Here is a 13590-nt window from a genome sequence, read left to right on the forward strand (position 1 = left end):
TTCATGCCTACGTTTCAAAAATATGTGAGCCATATTATGTATATATGTACACATTACAATAGTTTTGGGTCTCTATTATACTGCGTACTTTCACATTGCTCCAGATATTCACACTCCAAAATTTTCGGTTACTAAGTAGAAAAAAATATGATAAGTTTTTGGACCATAACTCCTTCAATTTTCATGCTATCACAATTTATAAAAAACCATTGTAATGGTAATTAAGAGAGCTACAACATCCTTCATTGCAATATGTAGTAAAAAAACCTTTTTCTCAAACGGTGAAGGGTTAAAGGGCTTAAGAGAGGCTGTGATTGCGCTGCCACGTGCTCTTTAAACAATCATATCTCCGTCAATTTTTGTTTGACAGAAAAAACAAAAAACCCAAATTGTTTGTCAGAAAAATACCTAAATTTTTCATTCTTACACTTTTATACGTATATGTCGTCATTTTGGAGATATTATGAAAAAAGATGGTTTTCTTTTTAATTTGAATTTTTTTTAATCGTAACTTTTTTTGAAAAATATGTATCCTGAAGCAAACTGATAAAATCTATCAAACTCTTCATAATAAAGTTAGTTCTAGGCGGAATACGATTAGTTTTAATTTTGGTGGAAATGGCACTTATGAAACCCATTGATTTAAAAGAAAAAACATTAGATGCTCCTCTTATTTGCAATACAGCTCACTTATTTTACGTGCAAAAAGACTTTTAATAGTGCTCATTTTAAAGCTTATTTCAAGCACTACAAAACCCTTTTTTATTATAATGCCTAAAATGCATCTGCTCGCCGCTAGATGGCATTGACCACATCGATTAAATTTCAGACACAATAAAAAACTGCTTTGATCTTTAATATCTAGCTTAATATTGCACTTAGAATACTTTATAAATACCCAAATTGTTTATTTATTTACCTGCTACAATTTTATTATTTATAATATTTTCAATAAAACGTATATTTTTGGAGATATTTGCAAAAAACCGATGAAAAACGTGAAAAAAATGCGAATTTGAAATTGCCAATAACTTGAAAATTATTGGATTTTTCGAAAAACTGTATAGATGATTTTTTGCTTAAAATTAGGCCTTCTATCGATATCCGAGGTTATTTAGAAGAAAAAACAATTCACCCCCGAGAAGGGGTGGCAACCACCCCCAGGGTGGTTGCGGAGTTCAAATCATTTTCACTTTTGAAGTTAAGGGTAAGATGGACCTAATTCCAAAATTGTATGCAATTCGGTTCACAGTATAAAAATTCGGACCAATAATGCTTCAATGACTGCACTATAAGAAGCACGTGGAGACCAGCGTTTCAAGGACAATGAAGCAGTGGAGGTGTTTTTGCTTCAAGGACAGAGAAAGTTCGAGGAGTTTTTACAATGATGGAATATTAAAGCTTCCAAACCGAGGATGAATATTTATTTCTAAGTGAGAGAATATGTAGAAAAATAATATATATTCATAATTTTAACGAAAAAAGTTCAAATTTGTTAAGAAATCAGTCACGTGTATATTTTATACACTCTTGTATACTAGGAATATTGACTTATTTAGTAATAAATATTGATGGTATCATTTTAATATGAAGTCAGAATCAAGTTCCTGTAACTCCTCTTCAAACTTAATTTGAGAATTGTTTGAGACTGTAGTGTCAGGTTCCTTTTGTGTACATCGTCCTCAATAATTTCTTTGTTAATTTTTTTGAAGCTTTGTAAGATTTTAGATTGGTGTAAATATGAAGTATAATGAAGAAAATTCGATTTAAGAAATGTATTTTACTATATTTATAACCAAAACCATCTTGGTTGAAATTCTGTATATAATTGTAGGTGGTAAATTTTCATACGAAATTCATGTTTTTTAGGGAAACTTCAAGGAAGACAACTTCAACCAAGCAATGGCAGTGTTAGCTAATGCTGGAGATCTGGCAAAAGGGGACAAACAACTGCGAGGCAGAAAAGGTGGTAGTAAAACTGGAGGAGACACAAATTGTTTTAAAATTGTAAAAATGATCATGGAAAGAAATTTTGCTCCCGTTATTATCTTCTCTTTTAGTAAAAAGGATTGTGAATTGTACGCAATGCAGATGGCCAAACTGGATTTCAACACTTGTGAGTAAACGTAATAAATAGATTATTTTTATGTTATAGATTATGTGTGAATTAAATACGATGCCCTTGATGCAATCTTAATTCAATTAGTACTAAAAAGAATGATCTTTTAAGAAAAATGAAAATAGTTATGTTTTAGTAGAAACCAAATCATGCAAGTATTGGACAGTTGGAATATTCAATCTACATATATTTAGTCTTTACATGCTTGATTTAAACTACTAATGAGTCGAAGTCAAATTTCAAATCCACTGAATTTTTAATAAAGATTCTGATTTGAGAATCAATTGGCGGGATTTGACATTTGAATCTGCGAAGACCTATGTGTCAGTAATTATCAGCTGATCAACAGTACACAAGTTACTGATAAATAAAACGTTTTTTTTTGTACTTTTGTAAATAATAATGTCATGAGTGTATGCACAATGTCAGTAGCTATAACTTTTTTTCATTTCACAATTCTTGTACTTGAATACATATTTCCTGTGTAAAATATATTATGTATATTTACATTTTTGCCATAACTAGGAGTGGTTTAAAATTTTTCAAACATTTTTAATTAAAAATACATTTAATAGTAACACACATTTATACTGATATGTTTTAAGATTAAAAAACATATATTCTGGAAGCTACATTATGATCTATCAAACTAAAGTGGAAGGTAGGAGATATGACTTTGTTCTTAAAAAAATAACTATTTTTCCAAACCTCTGCATATCTCTTTACAATAAATTGGTACTCTTAAGTTACTTTGTGTTATCAGACAGTCTTTAAAGGTTTAAGAATAATAGATATTGGATATCTGATGATTTTTTTCAAATCATACTTAAGTTACAAAATAGCTATCAGGATTCGAAATTTAAGTATCGAATTTTTAAGATTCTGAATCAGATTTGAGAGTTAAAAATTCTGGAATTCCTCATTACTAATTTAAACCAATCAGAATTTTCAATCAAAGTACACATCATACTTAATTTGTGGTGTAGCATGTAAATGTAGATAGTTTTAGAAGATACATTTCAATCTCTACACATCTAATATCTCAGCCTAGAAATCAATGAGTTATTAATTATAATGTGCCATGCTTTCATTCTGATACAGCCATGTTTATTTATACACATTGTTAAGTCTTGTTTCATTTAGAAAAAAAGAACATTAAATTACGAGGGTCGTCCAGAAAGTAAAGAACGATTGCGCATCACGGGCGGCGCAGTTCACCCACCACCGCGGTAGATAGCTTGTTCGTTAGCCACACCTTCTGCCTCAGTGTGAGCTGAGTAGCGGTACCGTGAGGTCATGTTTGCGTCTCCTGTGAAAGTTTAAAATGGCGGCGTTAATTGAAAATCCCGCCAAGTGTGAACTGCGTAGTGTGATATGGTTTCTGAATGCACAGAATGTTCGACCTATTGAAATTTATAGGCAAATTAAGGCAGTTCACAGTGACAAAGCTCCAGTCAATGGAATGGCATCACTCGAATTCACCAACAAAAAACAGGAAAGAAAAACCAAATTTGAACACCAGGAAATTGATGGCAACAGTTTTTTGGGACCGAAAAGGCCTAATCGTTCATGCCGAGAGGCGAAACAATCAACTCAGAGGCCTACATCGAGACCTTGCATCGGCTTCGCCGCGCTATTCAGAACAAACGACGCGGAATGCTGTCGTCGAAAGTGGTGCTGATCCACGACAATGCTCGGCCTCATTGCAGTGCACGAACCAAAGCAGAACTCAATTCTTTCAAATGGCAAATCTTCGGACACCCTCCGTATAGTCCAGATCTGGCTCCGAGTGACTATCACTTGTTTCCAAAGTTGAAAGTGTTTTTAGGCGGAAAAAAACTTTTTGGGTGACGAAGACCTCAAAGAAGGAGTAAAAACGTGGCTTCATTCCTTGGCGGCAGAACAGTATAACGTCGGTATAGAAAAACTGGTGCCACGCTACAACAAGTGCCTTGACAGTTCCGGCGATTTTGTAGAAAAATAGAGTAAGTTTATAAGTATTTATAAATAAATTTTCATGCTCTTATCTTTTGTTTTTATTGACTTATAACAAAACGTTCTTTACTTTCTGGACGACCCTCGTATCACTATTACCCACAAATTTTAGTATTGCCTGTGGATTTTTCCAGTGGAAGAAAAGAAATTGGTAGATGAGGTGTTCAACAATGCCATGGATGTGTTGTCAGAGCAAGATCGTACTCTGCCTCAAGTGGAGAATGTGAAGCCCTTGCTTAGAAGAGGCATAGGCATACATCATGGAGGTAATTTTATAGTTTAATACTAAACTCTACCTTAGGCAGATTGAAAAAATCTGTCTCTACACTGGCTTGGTGTAAATTAATTTGAAAATCATTCATTTGGAGTTGTCACAGTCTACATTACTAAACAGTACTCTAACATCAATCAAATATTGAAATGTATTGTACAACAACAAAATTATAGGCTAATTATAAAAAAAAATTTACACAGAAAAATAATGTGGCAACTGGTTAAAACAGACCAGCTGTTTTTTATAATTGTTGATGGCATTAAACATATGTAATTAGAGCTGAACTGTTCTCCCTTAAAATTTGTCCTGGTGTATTCAGTTTTATAAGCACATGTAACTGCTACACGTAACGAACATGTCAAATGTATTAGTTTTTGCCATAGCTGTTCAAGTTTTAAGTTCTTGTGAATCTCATTCATCGTTGAGTCCTGTCCACAGGTATAAGAGCAACCATAGAGGTTTTTTTAATAGAAATTTTTGGGATTCACCTTTCACCTTTGGAACGAATAATATGAATGAATGTTAGATTTAGATTCATTTTATGTTGTGTAAGGTTGCATAATATGCTAGCCACATTTCAAATATTTACATCATGTTTAGCTAAACTAGCATTTAACCCAAAACCATGGTACAATAACTTGACTGAATTTTAGGTTGTTGTGTAAGTTGATATAATCCATCAGCCACTTTTCAATAGCTAAGTAATTTGAATGATCCACCGGTCCATCCAATGCTTCCAATAGGGGAATCAGATCACATTATTTTAGAAATACCAGTTTTCTCACTGTTATTGTGGTTCTGTTTCTGAGTTCCTGTTACTTTTTAATATTAAAAAACTAGAGATTTTATTACTTGAGATTTTATTGCTTTTGTAGTTGTACCCTGAATCTAAACTGAAAGCATGCGTGAATGTAACAATCAGTGTGAACATATTTAAGGAAAAATATTAAAAAATTGAATAATAAACCTTAAAAATATGAATAAGTGTTTATTTTAGAAATACCAGTTTTCTCACTGTTATTGTGGTTCTGTTTCTGAGTTCCTTTTACTTCTTGATATTAAAAAACTAGAGATTTTATTACTGGAGATTTTATTGCTTTTGTAGTTGTACCCTGAATCTAAACTGAAAGCATGCGTGAATGTAACAATCAGTGTGAACATATTTAAGGAAAAATATTAAAAAATTGAATAATAAACCTTAAAAATATGAATGTGTTTATTTTAGAAATACCAGTTTTCTCACTGTTATTGTGGTTCTGTTTCTGAGTTCCTTTTACTTCTTGATATTAAAAAACTAGAGATTTTATTACTGGAGATTTTATTGCTTTTGTAGTTGTACCCTGAATCTAAACTGAAAGTATGCGTGAATGTAACAATCAGTGTGAACATATTTAAGGAAAAATATTAAAAAATTGAATAATAAACCTTAAAAATATGAATAAGTGTTTTAAAATACCTGTCTGAATATCTAATGAGTAATAGGATATCCGGAGATAAGACTGACTGGATAGTTACTATTGTTCAAAGTTTGGATTATTTTAAATAATTCTTTTTATCAACTTGCAAAACCCCACTATGTAGTAATTAAGCTTAAACTAGTTTATACAACTAATTTTCATCTTGTACTGAAAAAAATAATACATCATATTTTTATTCAGTTGAAAATTACAAATATTTACACACTTATACTTAGTTTACCTATATTTAAGGAAAGGCCACTTGAAATAAAATTTTAGTTACTTTACAGTAGTATATTTTTTTATTTTTAGCTAATTTTTATTCTTAAAATGTTAGCTTATAAGGCTTAAAGTCTTGATGAGCTGTCTAAAAATAGACCACTAACACGTTCACACACATAGTTGACAGCTAAATTTGAACTAACAAACCTCTTATAAAAAGTGTAACATGTGTTTGAAGGAATACTTGTTTGTAAACGCTGTTTTGTTCCAGGTCTACTTCCAATATTGAAGGAAACTATTGAGATATTGTTTGCTGAAGGATTGATAAAAGCACTATTTGCCACTGAAACTTTTGCAATGGGCTTAAACATGCCAGCTCGTACTGTGATGTTCACAGGAGCCCGGAAGTTTGATGGAAAAGACTTCAGATTTGTAAGTTACAACTTTTTGTATACTTTAAACTTTGTTGAAATAGCATACTATGTAGAAAATACGGTGTAACAATCCTTTCCTCTAGCATCTTGGCAGTTATACTATGAGTACTCTTAAACTTAAAGAAGTAATTGAAAAAATTATCTTAAATGGTTTTTAGGTGACATCGGGAGAATATATCCAGATGTCAGGACGTGCAGGGCGGAGAGGGTTGGATGACAAGGGGATTGTCATACTGATGATTGATGAGAAAGTAAGTCCTCAAGAAGGCCGAGAAATCATACAAGGAAAGGCCGATCCTATCAATTCTGCCTTCCACCTCACATATAACATGGTGCTCAACCTTCTCAGGGTGGAAGAGATAAACCCGGAGTATATGCTGGAAAGATCTTTCTTCCAATTTCAGAATCAGGCTGCAATTCCACAACTGCATCAGAGTAAGTTCTACATTGGAGTTTTCACTTTTATTGAAGCTCTGATTCTGGAGTCGTAATATGTCTCTGGTATGGTTTAATATACAAAAGATGAGGACTATTACTTGAGACTGTAATCCCAAAAGATGGGTTTCAGTAGTCTAAACTGGTAGCACCAAATTATTTTTAAACAGCTTACACAGATTAAATCTCATTGCTTTAAGAACTGATGGCTAATTTAGAACAAATGAAAGAGAAATTAAATCAAAGTAGTAGATTTGGATGGTTCAAGACAGGGATGTGTTATTTTGCAAAAAAGATACTGATGACAATATGTAGTGAACCCTTATCGTCCTGGTAAAGTACATAAAAATGATTTTTCAAAATAAAGCCATTTTCCACTAGGCATGTGAATCCTCCGCAACAGTTTCAAAGAACTGTTGTGCTGTAACTGCTCCACAAAGTGACAGATTACAACTGAGGGAAAGAAGCAGTTCTCTGCAGCAGTAAACTTCCATAGTCTCTCAACGTTGCACAGCTTTTCCAGTAATAGGAATCATCTAAAAAAATAGTTGTGTTTTGAAACTGCTCGACAAAAAGTTGAAGTGGAACTTATTGTACCGTCTAGTACTCAACAGTTCTAAAAGCTGGTTACAGTAGTGGGTGAATTAGTTGCTAATCCCATTAAAACGAAGGAAGCCTAAATAAACAAAGTACTAAATCAATAAAGGTAAACCAATAGGTTTATTTGTTATTTTAACCCATTATCATAACATAATGTGTTTTGTTTTAGGCCGATGTGCTTTAAATAATAAGTCATTGCTGTTAATAATAATTGTTTTTTTAAATACTTCATGTTATATATAAAGCTACTAAATGTAAACAATAATGTATGTGAAAAAAAACACAAATAATGAGTATTGAGTAATGTGTTGTAATTATTTAGAATGCTTTAGGTAACACACTTGCAAAATAAGCAATCATTACTAATATAACAACAGCTCCACATTGGTTAACATAGTGAATCACTCTTGAACAATAACAGCAATTTGTTTTTACTGTAGGTAATGATTATTGATGACCATCTTGAGTCTAGTCTCAGTTTGAACAGTTGCAGTGCAATGACACCAGTTGTATACATCGAGATTGCAAACAAAATCAGACAACGGTTGCGATCCGAAACCGTTGTCAAAGTGGAACCATCTCATGGTATTTGAATCATTCCTACTTTCCACATCCATTCATGAAGCGTTGTCAGGAACACTTATGTAGTAATTTTGGTTTATAAACTCAAGGGGGTTGAGGAGGACTGTTGTCCAAAATGGTTAAGAGCCTGTTGTTATTGATGGCCATTTTGATTTTAGTCCCTGTAAGAACACTAAAAATTCGGACACTTTTACCCCTTAATTTTGGTTGTAGAATTTTAGGAGGAGTCTAATAATTATAAATATGTAATGAGTATGCATCCAAACCTTTTTCAGTTATTTAAATATTTTTATCAGTTATTCATAAAAAATTAAAATTTTTTCTTTATTATTTAAATATTAAATAATAAAAAAAGAAGTATACACATTACAAAAAAAAATGTTAGGATGCATATTAATGACAGGTTTAAAATGAGACATATACCATGATACAGCTATCGTGGAAAGAGTTGATTCAGTGCGAATGTTGAGTTTAGCTCCATTTCACCTTCCGCTTAGTGTAGCACCTGAGATCTGACACTGCCATAGATTTGACTTATAGAATCTAAATTCTTTGTCCATCTAAGTAATCCAGAAAGCTTGTAACAGAAAAGTACCTTGGCAATACAACTTAGTACTTACCTTAATATCGGTATTCAAAACATACTCTTGGCAACACAATGAGCAGTTCCATGTTACATTGTTTCAACATCATAGACACTTAGGCTATGAAACAACTGTCTGGTTTACCCAGCAGAAATTCAGTGTAATCTAGATGAAGCTCGGTGTTCTTATTATCTCATACAGTTGTGTAACAAATCTCGTTACCTCGCTACTTTGAGTACTCACACGGTCATAACTCCAATCAGCTGACGGAATCATATTGAATATTGTTAGTATTTAGCTACATGAAACAACTACAACAAAACAGTATGATCTTGTGTTTCTTGTTTTTCTTCAACATTCTGTAATGTTACTTTGTCAAAATAATTTAAGAATTAGTCGCAAGATAAAACCACTAGGTGGTTACATAATAAGATTTTAAGTAACTTCAATCACATTGATGGGTTAATAATTGTATTTTATGAAAACTCTAGACTTTTCCTGCATAGTGTAAAATTATGGACTATTTTGAATTAGTAGAGGAATAACAAAACTTGACCATCATCTCTTGGCCATCGTTAGTTGCCTAAGTGTTTTTCACCCAAAAAAATGTGTTCCTTGTTCTATTGCAGCAGCAATAGTTATTTTTAAAGAACACCTTTTAAGATATTTATTTGGAATTCTAGATCATTACTAATCCACATTTCAAGCCATGTGGTGGTTATTTGAAGAATTATAAAAGCATATTATACATTATGATTGTAGATACTGTGATGATTCCAAGTGAGAGTGAGGTAGTGTCGTAACCATTACATCAGAGAACGGCTGAATGATCTCAAGTAAACAATTCCAGGAGTACCTGACACTCACTCAGTTTTATATTGTAATTGTAGATAAAGATAATGTCTGTTGATTATCAGTGAACTGATGGTTGCAGAGGTGCAGGAACAACAGGAACTGTACGATAGTGTGATGATACCCAATGAGAGTGAGGTAGTGTCGTATCATCACATCAGAGAACGGCTGAATGATCTCAGCAAACAATTCCAGGAGTACCTGACACTCACTCAGTTTTATATTGTAATTGTAGATAAAGATAATGTCTGTTGATTATCAGTGAACTGATGGTTGCAGAGGTGCAGGAACAACAGGAACTGTACGATAGTGTGATGATACCCAATGAGAGTGAGGTAGTGTCGTATCATCACATCAGAGAACGGCTGAATGATCTCAGCAAACAATTCCAGGAGTACCTGACATGTACTCAGTTTTATAATTGTAATTGTAGATAAAGATAATGTCTGTTGATTATCAGTGAACTGTTGGTTGCAGAGGTGCAGGAATAACAGGAACTGTACGATAGTGTGATGATACCCAATGAGAGTGAGGTAGTGTCGTATCATCACATCAGAGAACGGCTGAATGATCTCAGCAAACAATTCCAGGAGTACCTGACATGTACTCAGTTTTATATTGTGATTGTAGATAAAGATAATGTCTGTTGATTATCAGTGAACTGATGGTTGCAGAGGTGCAGGAACAACAGGAACTGTACGATAGTGTGATGATACCCAATGAGAGTGAGGTAGTGTCGTATCATCACATCAGAGAACGGCTGAATGATCTCAGCAAACAATTCCAGGAGTACCTGACATGTACTCAGTTTTATATTGTGATTGTAGATAAAGATAATGTCTGTTGATTATCAGTGAACTGATGGTTGCAGAGGTACAGGAACAACAGGAACTGTACGATAGTGTGATGATACCCAATGAGAGTGAGGTAGTGTCGTATCATCACATCAGAGAACGGCTGAATGATCTCAGCAAACAATTCCAGGAGTACCTGACATGTACTCAGTTTTATATTGTGATTGTAGATAAAGATAATGTCTGTTGATTATCAGTGAACTGATGGTTGCAGAGATGCAGGAACAACAGGAACTGTACGATAGTGTGATGATACCCAATGAGAGTGAGGTGGTGTCGTATCATCACATCAGAGAACGGCTGAATGATCTCAGCAAACAATTCCAGGAGTACCTGACACGTCCTCAGTTTTATATTGTGATTGTAGATAAAGATAATGTCTGTTGATTATCAGTGAACTGATGGTTGCAGAGGTGCAGGAACAACAGGAACTGTACGATAGTGTGATGATACCCAATGAGAGTGAGGTAGTGTCGTATCATCACATCAGAGAACGGCTGAATGATCTCAGCAAACAATTCCAGGAGTACCTGACACTCACTCAGTTTTATATTGTGATTGTAGATAAAGATAATGTCTGTTGATTATCAGTGAACTGATGGTTGCAGAGGTGCAGGAACAACAGGAACTGTACGATAGTGTGATGATACCCAATGAGAGTGAGGTAGTGTCGTATCATCACATCAGAGAACGGCTGAATGATCTCAGCAAACAATTCCAGGAGTACCTGACACGTCCTCAGTTTTTAATTCCATTCCTGCAGCCTGGACGTCTTGTGAAGGTATTTTAAAATTGCAATACTCTTTGACCTCTTAACCCATGTATAAGGGGAAGGTTCAGTACAGAATGGAAAAACAGTACTTAGATCAAAGACAGGATTTGAATCCATGCTATATGAACTTGGGCTCAAAAGATTATGTGTACAGCCTCTTCTTATGTTAACTTATCTATGGATACTCTTGAAAAGGACTTCCTAAAGTCAGGAACCTAACTTTAAAGTAGGACTTCCTACTTTAACTTCTAAATGTTTCTTGCCATTAGCTTTAATTTGCTTTATTGGCAGGACTTACATCAAATAACATCATGGAATATATTTTCTGAATCAGTTTGGTAATGGCCTTCAGCTATTTTAACTTTAGGGAAAGAATTTTGAATAATGGTATTTGTTAAGTTAACTAAGAAATTATTTAAATCTTTAAAATCATATCTCTGCACTAATACCAAATTCTATACCAAATTTTATTTCTAATTTCTTTTACAGTTTTTTGAGTAAAATAATTGGATGGGGTTAAATAAATAAACTTTAAGAGTATTGTTACAGTTATAATTTGTGTTATTTTTAGTATTCAATTTGTGGTTAATGTTTATATTTTTGTCTAAATTATTTTATTTAATAATGTATACAAATAAAGGATTTGAGGTTTTTGTGAAACTGGAGATTCAGACAAAAGTTTTACTTCAGTATGAGGTGTTCTTGAGTTTATGTAGTATAAATCATAATTCCCCTATTAGTCGCATAATTCACTTGTTAATTAGCAATTATAATATTAATTTTCTTCTTAAAATTAAGGTACAGAAATCACCTGTTTGTTCTTAAAACTATGCCTAATTTATCTTATAAATTTGTTCTGAATTATTTTATCTAATAATGTATACAAATACAGGATTTGAGGTTTTTGTGAAACTGAAGATTCAGACAAAAGTTTTACTTCAGTATGAATGTTCTTGAGTTTATGTAGTATAAAATCATAATTCCCCTATTAGTCGCATAATTCACTTGTTAATTAGCAATTATAATATTAATTTTCTTCTTAAAATTAAGGTACAGAAATCACCTGTTTGTTCTTAAACTATGCCTAATTTATCTTATAAATTTGTTCTGAATTATTTTATCTAATAATGTATACAAATACAGGATTTGAGGTTTTTGTGAAACTGAAGATTCAGACAAAAGTTTTACTTCAGTATGAATGTTCTTGAGTTTATGTAGTATAAATCATAATTCCCCTATTAGTCGCATAATTCACTTGTTAATTAGCAATTATAATATTAATTTTCTTATTAAAATTAAGGTACAGAAATCACCTGTTTGTTCTTAAACTATGCCTAATTTATCTTATAAATTTGTTCGTAATGACAAATATTTTTGTATTGCTTATTCTTTTTCTTTTTTCCAGACAAAGTTGTAATATAATATCCCCCCCCCCTCAGCTCACACATATTTTTTACTAATTATGTATTGTTGTATAACTTGCTCTTTGTTTTTGTGATTAATTTGTAAAAACCGCACATCGGTATCTCAGTAAAAATTTGTAAAAGATAATCTAGACATATGTTTTGCTATATTATCTGTAATTTATAAAATGTTAATTGTTTTACTACTTTAGTAAAGTTGTTAACTACATTAATACAAATACGTACATATTTGGTGCAATACAAAAAATGTGAGGATGGTAAACATACAGTGTAAACAATATGGTATTTCTGAAAAGCTATTGTAGTTAGAAACTTCTTTAGTGATGTAATTAGAATAAATGCCCTCACAAACATTATCGTTTTCAGGTAAAAGCGGAAACTGAAGAGGGAGAGGAATTTGAGTGGGGAGTGGTTGTGAACTTTGAAAAAAAAGGTGCAAATGAACGTGGCAAGAATCCAGCGAAGGAGAGTGCCATGTTGTATGTCCATACGCTCCTATACGTGCGTAGTAGTGGCAATGGTGGTGGTGATGACACGGGGGACACGCCACAGCCCTGCCCGCTCAGTTCACCGGGAGAGATAGAGGTGGTTCCGGTCAAACATTGTCAGATCTGTCAGATCAGTTCGCTCAGGGTACACGTACCTGATGACCTCACATCGCCCGACAAGAAGAAGTCTGTCTTGAAGACGATAGAGGTGTGTTAAGTTATGCAGAGGATTGCTGCTGGAATAGTGAAGCTTTTCAGGTCAATTAGATAAAAAAGTAACTTAGTTATTTTCTATATAATTACTAATTTCTATCAGTTCACCTCTTACTCATTAAGAATTATAATAATCTATTAGGTTTAGGTATATTTTGTATACAAAATCGTCCTATTCCAATCGCTCTCATGTTAGAACTTAACCCCTCTTTAACGACAATTTGGGACGCACCATACCCAAACGCTACATATACCTCAAAATCTTTTTTTCCATAAAGTCAACGC

At 33.1% G+C, this 13590-nt stretch overlaps 1 protein-coding gene across 1 annotated transcript in view; it reads left to right on the forward strand.

Moving 5' to 3' along the window:
- LOC124355129 (exosome RNA helicase MTR4) overlaps positions 1-13590 on the forward strand; it is a 29598-nt gene that overhangs the window by 8205 nt on the left and 7803 nt on the right. The window contains exons 7-12 of the mRNA XM_046806092.1: positions 1870-2116; positions 4249-4380; positions 6339-6499; positions 6660-6936; positions 11017-11189; positions 12971-13300. Of these exons, the coding sequence (XP_046662048.1) occupies positions 1870-2116; positions 4249-4380; positions 6339-6499; positions 6660-6936; positions 11017-11189; positions 12971-13300 (1320 nt within the window). The remainder of the gene's footprint in view (positions 1-1869; positions 2117-4248; positions 4381-6338; positions 6500-6659; positions 6937-11016; positions 11190-12970; positions 13301-13590) is intronic.

This window comes from Homalodisca vitripennis, chromosome 2 (genome assembly GCF_021130785.1).
Source record: "Homalodisca vitripennis isolate AUS2020 chromosome 2, UT_GWSS_2.1, whole genome shotgun sequence".
In the NCBI taxonomy this organism is placed as follows: Eukaryota; Metazoa; Arthropoda; class Insecta; order Hemiptera; family Cicadellidae; genus Homalodisca; species Homalodisca vitripennis.